At 43.4% G+C, this 22,282-nt stretch overlaps 1 protein-coding gene across 4 annotated transcripts in view; it reads right to left on the reverse strand.

Moving 5' to 3' along the window:
• ftcd (formimidoyltransferase cyclodeaminase) overlaps positions 1–22,282 on the reverse strand; it is a 48,725-nt gene that overhangs the window by 20,731 nt on the left and 5,712 nt on the right. For 3 of the 4 annotated variants that reach the window (XM_043693422.2, XM_043693423.2, XM_043693426.2), the window contains 6 exons: positions 16,898–16,986; positions 12,470–12,649; positions 9,698–9,835; positions 9,289–9,420; positions 6,019–6,080; positions 1,366–1,492 (listed from right to left, as the gene is read on the reverse strand). In XM_043693422.2, the coding sequence (XP_043549357.2) occupies positions 1,366–1,492; positions 6,019–6,080; positions 9,289–9,420; positions 9,698–9,835; positions 12,470–12,649; positions 16,898–16,986 (728 nt within the window). The remainder of the gene's footprint in view (positions 1–1,365; positions 1,493–6,018; positions 6,081–9,288; positions 9,421–9,697; positions 9,836–12,469; positions 12,650–16,897; positions 16,987–22,282) is intronic. The other variant, XM_043693424.2, reaches the window with a different exon arrangement.

Below are 22,282 nucleotides of genomic sequence, written 5' to 3' on the forward strand. Positions count from 1 at the left end.
ACACAAAGTTGGGAGAGAAGGTGAACTGAGAGGAGCATCCAGAGATGCTCCAGTACGAATTGGACAAGCAGAGTGAATGGGTGAATGCAGTACGTAATGTGGATAAATGTGAGGTTATCCACTTTGATAACAAAACCAGGAAAGGAGATTATTATCTGAATGATGAGAGATTGGGAAAAGGGGAGATGCAGTGAGACCAGTCATAGAGATGTAAAGCATGGAACAGACCCTTCAGTCCAGTTCATCCATGCTGACCAGATTGCTAAATTAATCTAGTCCCATTTTCCAGCATTTGGCCCATACCTCTCTAAATCTTTCCACTTCAGGTGCCCATCCAGATACCTTTTAAATATTGTAATTGTATCAGCCTCCACCACAACCTCTGGCAGCTCATTCCATACATGCACCACTCTGTTAGAAAGTTGCCCCTCAGGTCCCTTTTAAATCTTTCTCCTCCCACTGCTGAAGGTAAGCATACAAGTACTGAAGATGGTGAAGAAGGAAAATGGTATGTTGGCCTTCATAGAGGATTTGAGTACAGGAGCAGGGATATGTTGCTGAAGTTGTACAGGGCTTTGGTGAGACCACACCTGAGTATCATGTGCAGTTTTGGTCTCCTTATCTGAGGAATGATTTTCACATTGTAGGAGGTGTGCACCAAAGTTTTACCAGACTAACCAGACTGATGCATGAAGAGAGACTGGATTGGTTAGCACTATATTCACTGAACTTTAGAAGAATGAGGGGGGATTTCATAGTCACCTATAAATTTCTAACAGGACTAGATTGGGTAAACATGACAAGGATGTTTCCAATGACTAGGGATCGCAGTCTAAGGATACAGGATAGGACAGTCAGGACTGATACGAAGAGAACGTTCTTCACCCAGAGAGTGGTGAACTTGTGGAATTCTTTGCCAGAGAAAGTGGTTGAGATCACAACATTGAATGTTTTCAAGGCAGATTCAGACATAATTCTTGTTGCTGAAGGGATCAAAGGGCTTGGATAGAAAGCAGGACCACAGTATTGAGTTGGCTGATCAGCCATGACAGACTGAATAGCCTAGTCCTTCTATTTTATGTGTCTTTATGTGAGAATGATTGTGTCTCATTTTACTGAGGCATTGGTTCGTTGGTCACTGACACACAGCACTGAAAAACTCAAAAACTGAGTATTGGTAATTTTAAAGTTAATAATTGTGAATGCTGTCCTGTCTTTGTGAATGTGGCACCACCACTTTTTCAATAAATGAAGCATACCAATAGTGTCACACATGGCAGCACACACATCCCAGCATCAATTCACCGGGCTGAGGCCTAGTTGCTTCTTGGACTGAGGATTGATTGGAAACTTTAATGTACAAACCATGGCAGCCACGGCTGCAGTGACGGAGCCTCCACCAGGAGCTGCAGACCGAGCTCCAACATTTTTAATAAATTCCCGCAAAGGCAAAGAAACCAGGCGACTCTCCTGCTCCTCCTGCACCATGTATCTGGTGAAAACAGGGAAACGCAATGACTGCAACTTTCTCAAATCACTAGGAATACTCAAAAATCGTCAGTCTACGAAAATAGTGTTGTAAACTAAACAAAATACACTGTTAGTTTGAAAAACTGAAAATCTTTCTAACTGCCGGGTGCATATTTTGTTAATGTTACTTGTAATAACCCAGACGGATATTGGCAATGATAATCACTCTGGAGTCTTAACCACGAAGGTCATCAAACAGGGTTGTGTAACATCGGATTGGTCGTAGAGCCATCAAACGGTCAATTTATGACAGATGTGATGCAACTGGTAATAGATATTCTTGTCCCTTCGCTGTTTGCAACAGGCAGAATGCTGCATTTTTACAGCTCTGCCCATAATGATATAATGTCCAAAGTTAGATATGCAATTGGACAGCACTTGTGGAACAATCCAAAGTATGCGAAGAATTACTTGAACCAGCAATTCAGCATGATCAGTCAGGCTCACAGAGATAACGATGCATGTTAGAAATTGCATATATTCATATATGGAGCTCTGTTCTTACGTGGAGCTCTGTCCTTGCAAATACAAAGAACATGTTGGACGGGTTGGACCGAAGGGTCTGTTTCCATGCTGTACATCTCTATGACTCTATGTTCTTCCAACTAAGTAACTTTGGTGTGAAAGGAGACATTCCCTGGTCTGTCTGGTTTGAATTTGATTGTCAGTTTACTGTACCTTGCTAAATTCTCCATGGCAACTAAATTGTGGCCCACTTTGAGGTTTGGTTTTGTGATTCCATTCCCAATGAGCGTAGGAAAGGAAAATTTGACATAATGTTCCATGCTTCAACAACACTCATTGTTGATTGTAATCATTGATAACCTAGTGTCAGTGTAATCGCTGATTTCTCAGGCTCCAATCAACCTTTGTACTCTTTTACTGAAATTGATTTGGAAATGTATCATATTGTGATTACACAAACTTCATAGTCATGGAATCACAGAGATCTATAGGGAATCTAATCTAATCTACAGCACAGAAAGCATTCCTTTGTCAAATATAACTACCTAGCAATTCTAATCCCATTTTCCAGCACTTGGTCCATAGTCTTGTATTCCTCAGCATCACAAATGTACATCTAAAAATTTCTTCAATGTTATGAGTGTTTCTGCCTCTACTGCCCTTATACAGGCAGTGAGTTCCAGATTCCCACCACTCTCTGGGTAACAACATTTTTCCTCACATCCCCTCTAAACTTTCTGCACCTTAACTTAAATCTATGCCCTTGGTAATTGATCTCTCCACCAAGGGGAGAAGTTTCTTCCTGTCCACCCTATCTATATCCCTCATAATTTTATACATCTCCATCATGTCCCCTATCAATCAACTCTTTTTTAAGGAAAACAACCTCGGTGTGTACAATCTCTCTTCATGACTGAAACTTTCCAGCTCAGGGAACATCCTGTAAATCTCTCCTCTTCCCCCTAATGGTCTGGAATAGTAAAACCTTCCTACTTTTATACTCAATTTGAATTCTCTATTACTCACTGAACTTGGATTCTAGCTTTTATGATTCACAGACAGGAACTCTCAAATCCCTCTGGGCTGTAGCTTTCTGCAGCCTTCTCCATTTAAATGTTACTCAGCTCTTCATTCTTCCTGCCAAAGTTTCTCACATTTTCCCACATTATATTCCATCTGTCCAGCTTGTGCCCACTCACTAAACCTGTTTACATAACACTCTTGGTGTCATATTCACCACTTGCCTTCCCACCTGTTTTTATGTCGTCTGCTGACATAGCTTTAGTACATTCACTTTTCTCATCAAAGTCAGCAATGTACATTGTAAATAATTGTGGCTCTATTACCGACATGTAGAGACACAAACACACACAGAATCACAGACATATACACAAAAATATATATATATACAGGGCTGAGTGCTTAAACACATTGTCCCTCCTCTTCCTTCCCCTCCTCCTGCTCCAAAATTCTATTCATACGCTGATCAGGGACAGAATGAGAACCCAGACTGAAAGGCCATTTGGTTTTAATCCCTCCCCCACCCAACTTTTCGATGAGGCCAGTGAACCTTTCACAAGGTCCTCAGCTCAGCCTCTGTACTCCCTCCCTGCTGATAAGGATTTAGTATATCTCCTTCTTAAGTAAAAATGCAAAAATTGTTTTATTAATTAGCTCTTCTGCTTGGCACCTTTTAATACTCATCTTTTCCAAATTCTATTTTTGTCATTGCCAATTTACTGGTTCGACATTTGTTTTGGCTTGGCAAATTTTTGAGAGAATGTGCCACCCTTACTGAGTTACAAAAGCTGTTCTCCCAAGCTCACCGATCCACATGCTTCCCCCTCAAAAAGCCCCATTCTACACGTCACCCACCCTACTCCCTCCTCACCAATCCAGTCACTCCTCATCAGCCACACTCTCTCCTCTCATCAACCCCACCTCTCCTCATTGACCTTACACTACCCCTCACCAACCGTGCTCTCACTGGCCTACCCCTCCCCACTCCTCCCACACCCTCAGGTCTCTTGTCACCCGTTGACCTGCTTTTCCCTGTCCAGGGAAGCACCAGATAAACTTCCAAGGTAACACTTGGAAGTGAGGGTCCTGGTGATACTGGACAGATACGTTGGTGTGTACAAAACATAATTTTGTTTGATTTATCAGTCTTTACATTCTCTCCTTCTGGAATCTCACTGAGGGATTATGACTCTCAAAGAGGAGGTCCTGCTTAGATGACATTTTGGGAAACACGTGTATACTCTTATAGTTTGACTAGTCTCACATCAAACAACTGCAGATCTTTTCTCGTTATTCCTTTATACAACATGACAGGGTCACCAAAATGCTATTTCTCCCAGGAGAAGGATAGGTAGTTAGTGCGATTTGTGTGCAGAATGCTAATATGCTATTTGAGATCAAGAAAGAAATGGTACTGGATCTCTTGAAGAGCATTAAGATGGACAATTCCTCAGTGCCCGATGATATCTATCCCAGGTTATTGAGAGAGGCAGAGAGGAGATTGTTGGGGCCTTGACCAGGATCTTTGATTTCTCAATAGCCACTGTGGAGGTCCCGGAGCACCAGCAAGGAGCTAACATTATTTCTCTATTCAAGAAGGAAATAGGGATAATCCAGGGATCTATAGACCGGTGTGTCTCACATCGATGGTTAGGAACCTATTGGAGAGAGAGATAGACTTTACATGCATTTGGGAAAGCATGGCACAATTAAGGACAGTCAGAATGGCTTTGTGCAGGGCAAGTCATGTCTTACTAACTTGATTGAACTTTTCAAGGAGGTGACAAAGGTGACGAATGAGGGGTAGAGCTGTGGGTGTTGTCTGCATAGATTTTAATAAGGCTTTCGATAAGGTCTCTCATGGTAGGCTCATCCAGAAGATTAAGATGCATGGTGACTTGGCTGCGTGGATTCAGAATTGCTTATCCTCAGAGGGTGTTTCTCGGGCTCGGGGTCTGTGACTAGTAGTGTTCCACAAGGATCCATACTGGGATCTCTGCTGTTTGTGATTTATATCAATGACTTGTACGAAAATGTAGTTGGGTGAGTTAGTAAGTTTGCAGATGATACAAACATCAGGGGATCTGTAGATAGTGTAGAAGGTTGTCAAAGGATACAGTAGGGTATAGATCAGTTGCAGATATGGGCAGACAATTGGCAGATGGAGTTTAATCTGGATAAGTGTAAGGTGCTGTACTTTGGGAGTTCAAATGATAAGGAAAAGTAGAGAATTAATGGCAGCACCCTGAACAGCATTGATATACAGGGAGATCAAGTCCTTCGCTCCCTGAACGTAGCCATGCAAGTAGGCAGGGTAGTAGTGAAGGCGTATAGCATGCTTGCCTTTATTGTTTGTGGAATTGAGTACAAGAGTCAGGGTGTCAGGATGTCATGTTGCAGTCTTATAAGACTTTGGTAAGGCTACACTTAGAATACTGCATTCAATCCTGGTCGCCACATTACAGGAAGGATATGGAGGCATTGGAGAAGGTGCAGAAGAGGTTTACCAGAATGTTGCCTGGCTTAGAGGGTTTGAGCTAAAAGGAGAGGCTGGAAAAATTGGGTTGTTTTTTTTTGAAGCAGCAGAGGCTGAGGGAGACCTGATAGAAGTCTGTAAAATTATGAGAAGCATAGATAGGATTGACAGTCACAATTGTTTCCCCAGAGTTGAAATGCCTAAAAATAGGGGGCGTGCATTTAAGGTGAGGGGGAAAGTTCAAAGGAGATTTGAGGGGCAGTTCTTTTTCCACAGAGCATGGTAAACGTGCGGAAAGTGCTGCCAGGGATGGTGGTGGAGGTAGCTATGATAGGAGGATTTTAGATAAGCACATGAATATAGAAGGAGTGGAGGGATATGGACCAAGGGCAGGCAGAAAAGATTTATTTAATCTGGCGTCATATTCGACACAACGTCTTGGGCTGAAAGGCCCGTTTCTTGCTGTAAGGTTCTATGTTCTGTTTTGAAACAATGCAAACTAATTCTTCATTAGCACCATCACTTACTCAATAATCCTTTCTTTAGCATTGAAAGGAGCAAGAGAATCGAGGCCCAGTCGGCTGATGACCTGCAGCAAAGTAGATGCAGTCACACTGTTATTGGGAACATAGATGTGGAGATACCAGTGATTACTAATTACTTGTAATTATCTCGCTACCTTAATTAGTTTGTACAGTTTTTCGCTACTTGTTACTTTGGTTAACCCTCTTCATGTGACTCTGATACCTACTCATGTTATTCCCAGACATTTAGTTTGTCTTGAGCACCATCTTGTATTTGATAATTAGTAATTATCTCCCTGCCTTAATTAATCAGTTCATACGTCATCCTTTGACTTGCTATTCAGCTGTCGACACTTTATTCACCTGCAAAGACTTGTTATTCAGCCTGTCAACACTCTACTCACACTATTTGTACTCATCTGTTGACACTCTTAATTACTTGGAATTATCTTGTCATTATTTCTCCGTCTATGTATTTTGTGCCTATGCACCTCCCTCCACTTTACCTGACAAAGGAGCAGCATTCCAAAAGCTTGTGGTTTTAAATAAACCTGTTCAACTATAACTGGTGTACTGTGAATTCTGAATTTGAGAACATAGAATAATGCAAAGAGAAAAGCATTCAGCCCCTCCAGTCTCTTTAGAGTTTTCATGGCTGGCCAGTATCCTAATTCCATTCAGTCACCCAAATTTTTAACAGAAATAAAAAGGTGAGTACAGTTCAAATGAACATGGAGTTAGGAAAAACAGTAGCATCTTAAAAATCGGTTTGTACTTCGCTGATTATGGCAAGCGTGGAGTTATCCCATATATACCTGATATGGTCCAATGGAAGTGTACCACTCACATATAATATGGTCGGATAGCCTGTAGTAACCTCATTCTATATATGAAGTAATGCATTCCATGTACACTGGAAAAGATTAGATTAGATCCCCTACAGTGTGGAAACAAGCCCTTCGGCCCAACAAGTCCACACCGACTCTCTGAAGAGTAACCCACCCAGACCCATTTCCCTCTGACTAATGTACCTAACACTATGGGTAATTTAGCATGGCCAATTCACCTGACCTGCACATCTTTGGACTGTGGGAGGAAACCAGAGCACTCGGAGGAAACCCACGCAGACACGGGGAGAATGTGCAAACTCCACACAGCCCGAGGCTGGAATTGAACCCGGGTCCCTGGTGCTGTGAAGCTGCAGTGCTAACCACTGAGCCATCATGCCACCCCACTTGGAAAAGTCCAAGAGGAATGGGGTTTGGGCTGGGGGTGTAGGGTGGGTGCTGTAGTATAGTGGGAAGCAAACATGTTACTGATGATGCTACTCTAACTTTGACAGTCACATGCACCTGAGAACTGTGATCAGTATTCTGTATATTATTGTGTAAACAAAGGGAGGACAGTTACTCTTCACCAAGGTTAGGGTAGAAATGCAGCAGAACCAGGTCAAAGGCAAACGAGGTGGGACATAGTGGCCTTAGGGGAGGAGTACAGACATCCAGTGGCCAGATGGTAGACAGAATCTGTGAGGGAAGATGACACAAGGTAAGGAAGCACTGTGAACTGTGAAGAAGAAAGTATTAGCATTCAGAATGACATAGACAGCGTGGTGAGTTTGTGGGACCTGTGGCAGATGATACATAATGCAGAGCAATGCAAAACCATTCACATTCACTGGTGAGAAGAATAAAAAAGCACAAAACAAAGGGTGGCACTTCCAAAGGATCTTGGGGTATATGAGTACAAATGATGGAAGGTGACTGAATAAGCTTGAGAACATGGGCAAGAAGGAATATCAGTCCCTGGACTTCATGACCAATTCACCTGACCTGCACATCTTTGAACTGTGGGAGGAAACCAGAGCACTCATGGCACGGTGGCATAGTGGTTAGCACTGCTGCCTCACAGCGCCAGAGACCTGGGTTCAATTCCTGCCTCAGGCGACTGACTGTGTGGAGTTTGCACGTTCTCCCTGTGTCTGCGTGGGTTTCCTCCGGGTGCTCCGGTTTCCCCCCACAGTCCAAAAGATGTGCAGGTCAGGTGAATTGGCCATGCTAAATTGCCCGTAGTGTTAGGTAAGGGGTAAATGTAGGGGTATGGGTGGGTTACGCTTCGGCGGGTCGGTGTGGACTTGTTGGGCCGAAGGGCCTGTTTCCTCACTGTAAATAATCTAATCTAATAACTCAAAACATAGGAAGTTTTAATGAAACTTGCTAAAACATTGATTCAGCCTCAACTAAAAAGTTAAACTGATCGGTTTAGGAAGGTGTAGAGAAGACACAGAGACAAAGCTTCCAGAAAAGAGGGTACTTCAGTTATGATGATGAACTAAGGACTGTTCTCCTTGGAGAAGTGTATATTGAGAGATTTGATGGAGGTTTTTAAAATCCTGAGGTATTTTGAACCGTTTGAAATTCAGTTAAAAGAAATGTCTCTTTGGCAAAGGGAATCAGAAGAAACAAGTGGAACATGGATGGATAAAATACAAAATAATGACAGAAAAATGTAGTTCCTACGCAGCAAATGGTTAAGTTCACAAATGTCCGAGAGAGACAATGGAAGCAGGTTTAATTGAGACATTCAAATTGGAAATGAGAGAAATAGCAGAGGAGAAGGCTCAGGAAGTGGGACCACTGATTTATCTTGAACAGAGAGCTAGCATGCACTCAAGAGGCTGAGTGACCCCTGTTCGTGCTCAAACTTTACAAACATAAGTTACATAATGACAAACAGACAAAGCACCGAGATTTTTGTTATGGGAATTGATAAGATTTCACTAGTGTTGAAGGTTGTAAACATTAACTATTTATTAATAAGTCCATGAGGAAATTCAGGAAAATCATCTTTACCCAGAGAAACACAACCTCCTGTGGGAACTCTCTCACAGATATACTGACACAAGTACTTGATAGATGGCTCTGATGATAGAGTTAAAGGAGGTGGGATTCAGGAGGTTTGTGGGGAACAAAGGCTGGATAGCCTGTTTCTGTGCTGCTTATGCGATTGTAAGGATTAGATTCCCTTCCCAGACATGGTCAGGTCATTGACTGCTGCAGAATCTCTGCTTCCCTGCACCTGCCTGCAACCAGTTGAAGTGAATTACCAAAACCTTCTGAGCTGGGAAGGGGATCTAAGAATCATTTGGTTCTCAAGCATGACTGCTGCTCATATGAATAGGCATCAAACCAGTGCCACTCACCCATGCACCCCCCTCCCACTACCACCACCACCACCACCACCACCAAAGCCATCTGCAGTCAGCACACATACCAGTCGGACTTTGTGCTCTTCCTCAAGGATAAATAAGTTTTCTTTTTTCATATAAAACTCCGCGGCAGCCATTATGGATTTCAAGGGGACGAGACCAACAATCTGAGAGCCAACGACGGGCAAATCTAAATCCTATGGGGAGGACAGCACATTATTAGAGCAACAATGGAGCTCCTGTCTTCATTCATAAATTCTGGCGTACTAACTGGCAAATCATTTTTTAAATCCCATTACTCTGAGTGATAAATGTTATTTGAAGTTGAAGTGTGTGAGTCCTGTCGTCACTGTTTCTTGTTTTTGCTATAAATAGCCTAAGTGGTGAGGACATGCTCTTGACAATGCAGTTTAATTTGTGCAGCTGTGGAACTGAGGCTGCACAAATGACAGTATGAGTAGCTTTTCACAGTACCTTGGCATCCTTACAGACTTCTTCAAATACTGTGTGCAGTGCAGTCACTTCGAAATCAAGAAGATTAGTGGAGACCTGGGCAATATTAGCTTCCTCTAAGTACCAGCCAATAGCTTGCACTTTATTCAGACGTCCAGGCTGCACAAACACAAGCAATCAGTCAGAAAGTGACACCTCAAAAATGGTTCAAAATGTTAACTTACAATAAATTCTCAGGCAGACCTTCCGCGTGACAGGTTTGAACTCAGAAACAGTGACAGTTATCACCTCAGCCACACTGACACTTGGGAACTCTTGGTTCTGAAAAAGTGTCATCAGACTCAAAACGTTAACCCTGTTTTCACTTCACAGATGCTGCCAGATGTTCTGAGTTTCTCCAGCAAGTTCTACTTCGCCTTGGGAACTCTCCCCTCACAGGTTCTCAATATCTGATGTGACATTCTTGAAACACTTTCTTTATCTCACCTCATGGCAGCCCAGCTCATATTCAAACATCATGCCCTCTCCCTCTGAGCTTCACTTCACCTCCATTCCTCACTCTGTTTCACTCCACCTTCACTCCTCACTCTGCTTCACTCCTCCTCCATTCCTCACTCTGCTTCACTCCTCCCCCAGCCCCTGAGCTCCAGAATAGGACCCACCTTGCTTGCTGAATCCTACTGGTTTGGGAGTTAATCGAGAGCTTGCTGTGTGTTCATCTGTTGCCCCAGTTTGTCAGGGCTTTTGACATGTAGCAGTACATTTCTGCCTGTGACCTAACCACTGGCTCTTTCAGCCTCCTGATGGAGGTCTCCGTGATGACATAGCTGTGATTGCCATGTACCTGACACCATGTGTGTCGAGGGGGTAGGCCCTGATGTAACAGCCGACCTTTGTCTGCATACTGCGGCTCAATGTAGTGCTGGACTATCAGATTCCATACCTTGGATTTATACATGCTGTTCCACTCCTTTTGAGTCAATGACCCTTACAATCTGATTTGCTAGAAAAGCAGTGAATCCCTGACTTGTGATTCCCACCTTATGTGTTGGATAAAAATAACATGGGTATGATGCTGGCATATGCACATTGGTTGACGTGCAGATGCCGTACATGAATCCTTTGTCAGGAAAACATCTTTTTTTAAAATTAAACTGGCTACTTTTGGATGTCATATGCAGTCTGTTTTGAGGGGCCAAGAACACACAGATTTATTTTAAAGGGGTCTTTCTCTTCATTTGTTCCTGGAATGTGGACAATGCTGGCATTAGCTGCCCCTCAAACTGTATGATTTACTAGGATAATCTCAGAGGTCAATTAAGAGTCAACCGCATTGATGTGGGTCAGGAGCTGGAAAAGCACAGGAGGTCAGGCAGCATCTGAGGAGCAGGAAAATTGATATTTCGGGCATAAGTCCTTTATCATTCCTGCTACATGTCAATTCTCCTGCTCCTCAGATTCTACCTGGCCTGCTATGTTTTTCCAGCACTCTATCCTGCCTCTGATCTTCAGCATCTGCAATCCTCACTTCCTTCCTGCTGTGGGTCAGGAGTCTCATGTAGGCCAGACTGGGTAAGGACGGCAGATTTCCTTCCTTAAAGGACATTAGGGAACCAGGTGAGCTTTTTCACGATCACCATCACCGAGGCTGGCATTTATATTCCTGACTTGTACAAGCTGGAGTATTGCATACTGTTATAGGAAAGGTGTGAATGCATCGCGGAAGTGATTTACAAGAATGATTCCAAGAATGAGAAACGTCTGTAATGAGGATAGGTTAAAGAAGTTGGGACTGTTCTCCTGGGACAGAAGAAGTGTGAAAGGAGATTTGATAGAGTTTCTCAACATTATGAGCAGACTGGATAGCGTACAGAGGAAGAAGCTGTTCCCACTCATAAAAGGAACAAGGTTTAAAGTAATATGCAAATGAAGCAATGGGCAATGTGAGAAAATCTTTTTCATACTGCGAGTGGTAAGGGTGTGGAATACACTAGGAGAAAGTGAGGACTGCAGATGCTGGAGATCAGAATCGATAGTGTGGTGCTGGAAAAGCACAGCCGGTCAGGCAGCATCCCAGGAGCAGGAGAATCGACGTTTCGGGCATAAGCCATTCATCATTCCTGATGTCGATTCTCCTGCACCTCACATATTACCTGACTTGCTGTGCTTTTCCAGCACCACTATCCCAACTCTGATCTTTAGCATCGGCAGTCCTCATTTCCTTTCTGCTGTGGGTCAGGAGTCTCATGTAGGTCAGACTGGGTAGGGACAGCAGATTTCCTTGGATTACACTGCCTGGAAATATAATGGAGCTGAAAATGTGTTGCTGGAAAAGCGCAGCAGGTCAGGCAGCATCCAAGGAACAGGAGAATCGACGTTTCGGGCATAAGCCCTTCTTCTCCTGTTCCTTGGATGCTGCCTGACCTGCTGCGCTTTTCCAGCAACACATTTTCAGCTCTGACCTCCAGCATCTGCAGCCCTCACTTTCTCTGGAAATATAATGGAGGCAGGCTCCATTGAGGCATTCAAGACCAAAAGACCATAAGACATAGGAGCGGAAGTAAGACCATTCGGCCCATTGAGTAAGACACTTGTTATTTGGTTATAAATGGTGTGCAGAGATGTGGGGAAAAGATAGGAGATTAGCAATAGATAATGATACTTATCTGAAGAGCCAGCGAATGCATGATGGGCCGAATGGCCTCCTCCTGCACCTTAACAATTCAGTGATTCTGTAACTTATTGCAGGGTCCACTAAAATCTCTTGCCAACCTAATGTTGAAGGACACTAACCTGGTCCCTGCCTCGACCTTGCTCTCGGATATTGAGGGCAACGCGGTGAGCTTGCTCCTTCGTGCTCAGTAGATTCACATTGAAGGCGATGAGGAAGTTCCGGGCTCCAGTCACTGTGGCTCCCCAGCGCGGGACAAAAGTCGTGCTCCCAAAGTCCGGACTCCACTCCAGATTCTTCAGCTGTAACAGGACAAATTTTTGTATTACACAGACATGCCACTGGGCTGCGAGGGAAAGGAGGCTTCTCTCAGCCTCTTCTTGCAGATGCCTCCAGTGAAAAAAAATACAAACTTTTCCAAATCAATCCCAGCCCCAGTGAGATTTCAAGAATTGCTCCAAGACCTTGGTCCACAGAAAGCCACCCGCCCATGTGACAGGAACAGTGAAGAACAAACAGCCTCCAAACTCTGCAGTCCCAACTGAGGAACCATTTAATCGTTCTTCCTGCAAATCTGAGTCTGAGGGAAAAAAACAAATAGTCCCTTCGCAAATTTGGACATGTTACATTTATTTCTCTCAAATAAATCATTAAATATATCTTGTGAATAGCTGGTGTTCTAGTCTTGATCCCCGGATTACCCGACTCTCCAATTGGAAAAAAAACACACTCATTCCTACGTTATGTTTGCTGTCTGCCAACCACTTTCCTATCTAGCTCAATAGTTTATCCACAATCCCATGCACCTTAATATTAGACACTAATCTCTTTCATGGGACTTTGTCAAAAGTGTTCTGAAAGCCCAAATAAACCATATCCACTGACTCCTCCATATCAGCTCTATGGTACATCTTTGAAGAATTCCTGTAGGTGTGTCAAACATGATTTCCCTTTCATTGTCCAAGCTGATTTCATCTGATCCTGCCACTGTTTTTCAAATGCTCAGAATAAAGCTTTGACAATGGACCTTAGGATTTACCACACTTTTGACGTCACACTGACTGGTTCCCCTTTGTCCTCCTTTGCTAAATTCTAAACTGCTCCCACTACTCAGGTTTGATGGTTTTTTTCCCTGGTCAGTTTGTGCTGTTAAATGGAAATATAGAAAATAAAAGCGGGAGTAGGCCAGTCAGTCTGTTGAGTGAGGAATGGAAGAAGAATGAAGCAGCGCCTGCTCTGCCATTCAATTTGATCATCCAACTCTCAGTACCTTGTTCCAACTCCTGCCTGTTTGTCAGACATGTAGAACAGTCCATCTTCCTCAGTTACACCGGCACCACACCTGACCTGTTCCTCCGCTACATCGATGACTGTATCAGCACTGCCTTGAGCTCCCACAAGGAGGTTGAACTGTTCATCAACTTTACCTACACCTTCCACCCCGACCTCAAATTCACCTGGATCATCTCGGAAACCTCCCTCCCCTTCCTGAACCGTCTCTGGCGACCGATTAACCACAGGCACAGATGCTGCATGATACCCTTTGAATGTTTTCAAGAAGGAATTGATATAATTCTAGGGGCTAAAGGGATCAGTGTTTTGGCCTCAACTACTTTCTGTGAGATCGGCCTCATTTTAAAAAAACAGAAATAAGAACGGAACATTACTGGTCTCAAAAGGTTATGAATCTGTGGAATTCAATACCCTGGTGTGTGGTGGATGCTGGGACATTGAATAAATTTGAGAATAAATTTAAGATAGATTTTTAATTAGTCATGTTTTGAAGAGTTATGGGGAATGGACAGGAAAAGAGGGTTTAGGCTGAGATGTGATCAGCCATGATTGTATGATGGAGGAGGCTTGAGAGAGGCTGAATGGCCTACTCTTGCTCCTAATTCTTATGTTCTTAGATTTGTTCTGAAGAGGTGCCAATGTTCACACAGCATCTGAACATTCAAGTTGCATCCTAAACTATAGAAATAAAGAAGTATTGTTACAATTATATAAGGCATTGGTGAGACAACATTTGGAATATTGAGTCTAATTTTGGTCTCCTTCCTTGAGAAAGGATATGGTGGTACTGGAGGCAGTTCAGAGGAGGTTCACAAGGTTGATTTCAGGGATGAAAGGGCTGTTGTATGAGGAGCGGTTGAATAGCTTGGGCTTATATTTGCTGAAGTTCAGAAGTTTGCAGGATCGGACTGAGGTGTGTAAAATGCGAAAGGGGATTGATAAGGTGGATGTTGAACAGATGCCCCCCCCCCCCCCTTGTGGGACATAAATATAGAGTGAAAGGAGGTAGGTTCGAAGCTGAGATGAGGAGAACCTACCCTCTCAAAGGGTTGGGAATCTGTGGAACCCACTACCACAGAGTACAGTAGAGGCAGAATCAATGAACATAGAACATTCTAGCACAGTACAGGCCCTTCAGCCCTCCATGCTGCACCAATCTGAAGCCTATCTATCCTGTACTATTCCATTTTCATCCATATTTGTATCCAATTAATTAAATGCCCTTAACATTGGTGAGTCTACTACTGTTGCAGGCAGCGTGTTCCACATCCCTACTACTCTCGAGTAAAGAAACTACCTCTGACATCTGTCCTATATCTATCACCCCTCAATTTAAAGCTATGTCTCCTCATGCTAGCCATCACCATCCAAGGAAAAAGGCTCTCACTATCCACCCTATCTAACTCTCTGATTAACTTATATGTCTCAATTTGAGTCACCTCTCAACCTTCTTCTCTCTAATGAAAACAGCCTAATGTCCCTCAGCCTTTACCAGGGTGGCACGGTGGCTCAGTGGTTCACACTGCTGCCTCAGAACACCAGGAATCCAGGTTTGATTCCGGCCTCGGGCAACTTTCTGTGTGGAGTTTGCACATTCTCCCTGTGTCTGCATGGGTTTCCTCTGGGTGCTCCAGTTTCCTCCCACAGTCCAAAGAGGTGCAGGTCAGGAGAATTGGTCAGGTAAATTGCCTGTAGTGTTAGGTGCATCAGTCAGAGGGAATTGGGTCTGAGTGGGTTACTCTTCGGAGAGTCAGTGTGGACTTGTTGAGCCGAAGGGCCTGTTCCCACACTGTAGGGAATCTAATCTAATCTTTCTTCATAAGACCTTCCCTCCATACCAGGCAAAATCCTAGTAAATCTCCTCTGCACTCCTTCCAACTCTTCCATATCCTTCCTGTAATGTGGTGACCAGAACTCTATGCAATACTCCAAGTGCGGCCGCACCAGAGTTTTGTGCAGCTACAGCATGACTTCAAGGCTCTAAAACTCAATCCCTCTAACAATAAAAGCTAACACACCGTATGCCTTCTTAACAACCCTATCAACCTGGTCAGCAACTTTCAATGATCTATGTACTTGGACACCAAGATCTGTCTGAACATCTACACTACCAAGAATCTTACCATAGCGCAGTACTCTTTATTCCTGTTGCTCCCTCCAAAGTAAATCACCTCACACCTTTCTGCATTAAACTCCATTAGCCATCTCTCAGCCCAGCTCTGCAGCTTAGCTGTGTCCCTCTGTAACCTGCAACATCCTTCAGCACTATCCATAACTCCACTGAACTTAGTGTCATTCTTCTGCACCTTCATTCAGGTCATTATAAAAATGACAAACAGCAATGGCCCAAAACAGATCCTTGAGGTATCCCACTAGTAACTGAACTCCAGGATGAACATTTACCATCAACTACCATCCTCTGTCTTCTTTCAGCTAGCCAATTTCTGATCCAAACCACTAAATCACCCTCAATGCCATGCCTTCGTATTTTGTGCGATATCCTAACGTGGGGAACCTTATCAAACACCTTACATGAGAAACCATATGAAATCCATATGCACCACATCAACCGCTTTACCCTCATCCACCTGTTTGGTCACCATCTCAAAAAACCCAATAAGGTTTATGAGGCACAACCTACCCTTCACAAAACCATGTTGACTATCCCTAATCATTTTATTCCTCTCTAGATGATTATAAATTCTATCTCTTATAATCTTTTCCAACACTTTACCCATAACAGAAGTAAGGCTCATTTGTCTATAATTACCTGGGTTGTCTCTACTCCCCTTCTTGAACAAGGGGATAACATTTGCTATCCTCCAGTCTTCTGGCACTATTCCTGTAGACAATGATGACATAAAGATCAAAGCCAAAGGTGCAGCAATCTCCTCCCTGGCTTCCCAGAGAATCCGAGGAGAAATCCCATCTGGCCCAGGGGACTTATCTATTTTCACACTTTCCAGAATTGTTAACACCTCCTCCATGTGAACCTCAATCCCATCTAGTCTAGTAGCCTGTATCTCAGTATTCTCTTCCAGAACATTGTCTTTTTCCAGTGTGAGTACTGACGAAAAATCAATCAACAGATTCGAGAAAGACATTGATATGTTTCTGATGAAAAGTAGGATAAAAAGGAGCAGGCAGGAAAATGGAGTTGTGACCAAGATAAGATCAGCCATGATCATGTAAAACAGCAGAGTGAGCTTAAAGTGCGGAACTTCCTACTCCGACTGGTAATTCCTATGTTCCCGTACCTTCTCCGGCAGCCCTTCATATTCACCAGCACGAATGCTGGGCAATGTTCTCCGACTTTCATCACGAGCTGCTTCTGCGTATAAATACACTGTAAGGAGAGTAAAGGGGCTGTTAGAATAAGCACAAGTTGCAGAAGCAGTGAGCTGAATTTTCTTTAGGAGTGTCCCCCACCACCCAGCCTCACAAGGAGCTGCCCATCTTGTATTAAGTCTCACGGTGTGTATGACAGTACACCTTCAAGTGACTCAGTAGTGGTGATGTTGGGAATGACACTAAACAGAAAACCAGAGTTACTTGTGGTGACAGACCATCTGTAATTATGGATGACTTTAAACTGCATATAGATCAGGCAAATCAAATTAATCAAAATACCATAGAGGAGGAATTCCTAGAGCGTATGTAGGATGTTTTGTTTGGATCAATCCATTGAGAAAATAACTACAGAACAGGTCATTTTAAACTGAGTACTATGCATTGAGAAAGGAAAAATTGGTAATGAGAGATTGTAAGCAATCCTTTGAAGAATACCACTACAATATGATAGAATTCTGACCCAAGATGGAGAGTGAGGTCCTGACAATGGAGTCCTGAATCTTAATAAAGGAAGCTATGATGGTGTGAGTTGGCTATGATGGATTGGGAAATATTACCAAAAGGAGTGACGGTGGATAGGCAAGGCAAACATTCAAAGAGCAAATGTGTGAACAATAAAAATTATTTATCCCTGTCTGGCAAGGGTGCAAAGAGAATAGTGGCCAAACCATACCTTACAAAGGAAGCTAGAGATAGTCTTAAATCAACTGGAGTCAGCACATAAACACAGTGGCTACAGGAGCAGGCGAGAGGGTAGGAATACTGCGTTGAGGAACCTCACCGCCTAACTCCTCAAAGCCTGTCCATCATCTACAATCAGGTAGGGAAACCTGAGGACTGCAGATGCTGGAGATGATGCTGGAAAAGTATAGCAGGTCAGTCAACATCCGAGAAGCAGGAGAGTCAACATGTCAAACAGAAGCTCTTCATCAGGAATACAGTAAGGTAGATGGGTTACCTCCAGGTAAGGTAAGAGAAATAGGCAGGTAGTGCAGCAGTCTGCTGTGGCTATCCCAATCTCAAATACGTGTGCTGTTTTGGAAAATGTAGGGGGTAATGGACTCTCAGGGGAATGCAGCATGAACAGCCAGGTTTCTGGTACCAAGAATGGCTCTAATGTAATGAGGGGCACTCGGGTTCCAAGCGGTCGATTGTGATATGGAACTTTCCAGTCAGAGGCACAGACAGACATTTCTGTGGCCAGCTGCGAAAAATCAGAATGGTGTATTGCCTCCTGTTGACAAGATCAAGGATGTCCCAGAGAGCGTGCAGAATGTTCTCAAAAGTGAAAGGGACCAACAGGAGGTCATTTTACACATAGAACATAGAAGAATACAGCGCAGTACAGGCGCTTCGGCCCTCGATGTTGCGCCGATCCAAGCCCACCTAACCTACACTAGCCCACCATATGCCTATCCAATGCCTGCTTAAATGCCCATAATGAGGGAGAGTCCACCACTGCTACTGGCAGGGCATTCCATGAACTCACGACTCGCTGAGTAAAGAACCTACCCCTAACATCTGTCCTATACCTACCCCCCCTTAATTTAAAGCTATACACATTGGAACTAATCACACAGGAAGGGAAATGATTGGAAATCTGAAGGGAGAATATAGAAAGTTAGGCAGGAATTTAAAAATAGGCACATGTCGACTATTAGATCCCCTAATAGCAGAAAATTGAGAAATAAATTTGTAAGAATAATAGGGTGGTTAGGGTCGGGGACTTTAAGTTTCAGACTGGGACTGCTATAGTGTTAAAGGTTTAAATGGAGAGGAATTTGTTAAGTGTGTGCAAGAAAATTTTCAGATTCAGTATGTGGATGTACCTACTAGAGAAGGTGCAAAACTTGACCTACTCTTGGAAAATAAGGCAAGGCAGGTGACTGAAGTGTCAGTGGGGGAGCACTTTGGGGCCAGCGACCATAATTCTATTAGTTTAAAAATAGTGATGGAACAGGATAGAAAGGATCTAAAAGTTGAAGTTCTAAATTGGAGGAAGGGATGTTATTGGGCGAGAACTTTCAAAAGCTGATTGGGGGCAGATGCTCACAGGTAAAGGGATGGCTGGAAAATGGGAAGCCTGCAGAAATGAGATAACAAGAGTCCAGAGAAAGTATATTCCTGTCAGGGTGAAAGGAAAGGCTGAATGCTGGATGACTAAAGAAATTGAGGTTTTTGTTAAGAAAAAGAAGGAAGCATATGTCAGATTTTGACAGGAGAGATCGAGAGAATCCTTAGAAGAGTATAAAGGTGGTAGGAATATACTGCTTACCCTAGGACCTTACCATTAAATGTATAAGTCCTGCTCTGATTTGTCTTTCCAAAATGCAGCACCTCACATTTATCTAAATTAAACTCCATTTGCTACTCCTCAGCCCATTGGCCCATCTGATCAAGATCCCGTTGTACTCTGAGGAAATCAGGAGAGCAAAAAGAGGACATGAGATATCTTTGGCAAAAAGGAAAATCCAAAGGGATTTTATAAATACATTAAGGACAAAAGGGTAACCCAGTAGAACAGCAAGGCAGCCTAAATGTGGAGCTGCAGGAGATGGTGAAAATACTAAGTGAGGATTTTGCATCAGTGTTTACTATGGAGAAGGACATGGAAGATATAGGATGTGGGAAATAGATGGTGACATCTTGAAAAGTGTCCATATTACAGAGGAGGTGGTGCTAGATGTCTTGAAATGCACAAAAGTGGATAAATCCCCAGGACCTAATCAGGTGTACCTGAGAACTCTAGGGAAGTGATTGCTGGGCCCCTTGCTGAGATATTTGTATCATCGAGTCACAAGTGAGGTACCGGAAGACTGGAGGTTTGCTAATGTTTACCACTATTTAAGAAAGGTGGTAAGGACATGCCAGGGAACTATAAACTGTTGAGCTTGACAAGTTGTTGGAGGGAATCCTGAGGGACAGGATTCACGTTTATGTGAAAAAGCAAGGACTGATTTTGCATGGGAAATCATGTCTCACAAAATTGATTGAGTTATGAAGAGGATTGATGAGGGGTGAGTGGTGGACATGATCTATATGGACTTCAGTGAGGTGTTCAACAAGGTTTCTCCTGGTAGATTGGTTAGCAAGGTTAGATCTCCTGGAATACTGGGAGAACTAGCGATTTGGGTAAAGAACTGGCTTGAAGTTAGAAGGTGGTGGTGGAGGGTTGTTTTTCAGACTGGAGGCCTGTGACCAGTGGAGTGCCACAAGAATCGATGCTGAGTCCACTACTTTTCATCATTTATATAAATGATTTGGATGTTATCATAGGAGGTATAGTTAGTAAGTTTGTAGACGGCACCAAAGTTGGAGGTGTGGTAGACAGCGAAGAAGGTTACCTCAGATTACAATGGGATTTTGATCAGATGGGTCAATGAGCTGAGGAGTGGCAGATGGAGTTTAATTTAGATAAATGCAAGGTGCTGCATTTTGGAAAAGCAAATCTTAGCAGGACTTACACACTTAATGGTAAGGTCCTGGGGAGTGTTGCTGAACAAAGAGACCTTGGAGTGCAGGTTCATAGCTCCTTGAAAGTAGAGTCGCAGGTAGATAGGATAGTGAAGAAGGCGTTTGGTATGCTTTCCTTTACTGGTCAGAGCATTGAGTACAGGAGTTGGAAGGTCAGGTTGCGGCTGTACAGGACATTGGTTAGGCCACTGTTGGAATATTGTGTGTAACTCTGGTCTCCTTCCTATCAGAAGAATGTTGTGAAACCTGAAAGGATTCAGAAAAGATTTACAAGGATATTGCCAGGGTTGGAGGATCTGAGCTATAGGGAGAGGCTGAATAGGTTGGGGCTATTTTCCCTGAGGTGTTGGAGGCTGATGGGGTGACCTTACAGAGGTTTATAAAATTATGAGGATAGATAGGATAAATAGACAAGGTCTTTTCTCTGAGGTGGGAGAGTCCAAAACTAGAGGGCATTGGTTTAAGGTGAGAGGGGAAAAATATAAAAGTGACCTAAGGGGCAACTTTTTCACATATGTGTGTGAATGGAATGAGCTGCCAGAGGAAGTGGAGGATGCTTTTAAACTACAACATTTAAAAGTCATCTGGATGGGTATATGAATAGGAAGGGTTTGGAGGGATATGAGTCAAGTGCTAGCAAGTGGAACTAGATTAGGTTATTGTATCTGGTCGGCATGGATGAGTTGGACCAATGGGTCTGTTCCCATGCTGTCCATCTCTATGACTCCATGACAACTGCACTATCAGGTGAAGCACCCGGTCAGTGGCAAAATCACAGCAGATTCTGCCCAGAAAGAAAAAAAACAATAAACCTTGTGAATGGTGTAGACAGATTCGCCATACCTTGTATACTTCAGACAGTGCTGCAGTATGACCAGTACATTCATGTCCAAATATTACTGTTTCTTTACTGGATTTTATTCTAGGCAGTTGGTAGAGTAGAGCTGGGACAAAAGCTATTGAGTTGAGACCATATTATTCTGGAGTTGGGTACGTCTGTGTCCCTGGCCCAGCATATAGTTTAGCTGCTATACAGGCCCCTGCATCCTCCCATTCCCCTGTCACAATCAAGGTCAATATATACAGCAAGCACATTGTGCTTGAGACCAACTGGGGAGCATATGTGTCAACACAGAGACACTTGCAGAAGTACACAACTAACACCCACACACACATGCAACAGACAGATAGACACACACACGCGCATACACACTGGCACTGAGACAGACACACACACATACATGGTATACACACAATCAACTGGGGAAATGTCATAGTTGATGTCTCTGGAGATCTGTTTCAGGGTTCTATGTCAGAAACCTGCACAAACGAAGAGACATGTTTATCTAAAGCTACAGTTAACATTACATTTGTGAGTCCTAGAGATCAACAGCACAGAAAAAGGTCTTTTGGCCCATCACGCCCAGTTACTATTGTAATCCCATTTTCCAGCATTTGGCCCATAAGTCTTGTATGCCTTGGCACCGCAAGTGCAGATTGAAATACTTCTTAAATATTATGAGAGTTTCTGTCTCTATCACCCTTAGAGGCAGTGAGTTCCAGATACCACTATCCTCTGGACGAAGTGGTTTTCCCTCATTTTCTCTAAATCTTCTGCCCTTTACCTTAAATCCATGGCCTAGGTCACTGATCCCTCCATCAAGGGGAAAGGTTTCTTCCTGTCTACCATATCTATGCCCCTCATAGCTTTCTACATCTCAATCATGTCCTCTGTCAATCTCTTAGGCTCTAAGGAAAACAGCCCTAATTCTGTACAATCTCTCCTCATAAATGAGTTTCTCCAGCTGAGACGGTAT

This window comes from Chiloscyllium plagiosum, unplaced genomic scaffold (assembly GCF_037043375.1).
Source record: "Chiloscyllium plagiosum isolate Xiang-an unplaced genomic scaffold, Cpla_swu_hap1 HiC_scaffold_7, whole genome shotgun sequence".
Lineage (NCBI taxonomy): Eukaryota > Metazoa > Chordata > Chondrichthyes > Orectolobiformes > Hemiscylliidae > Chiloscyllium > Chiloscyllium plagiosum.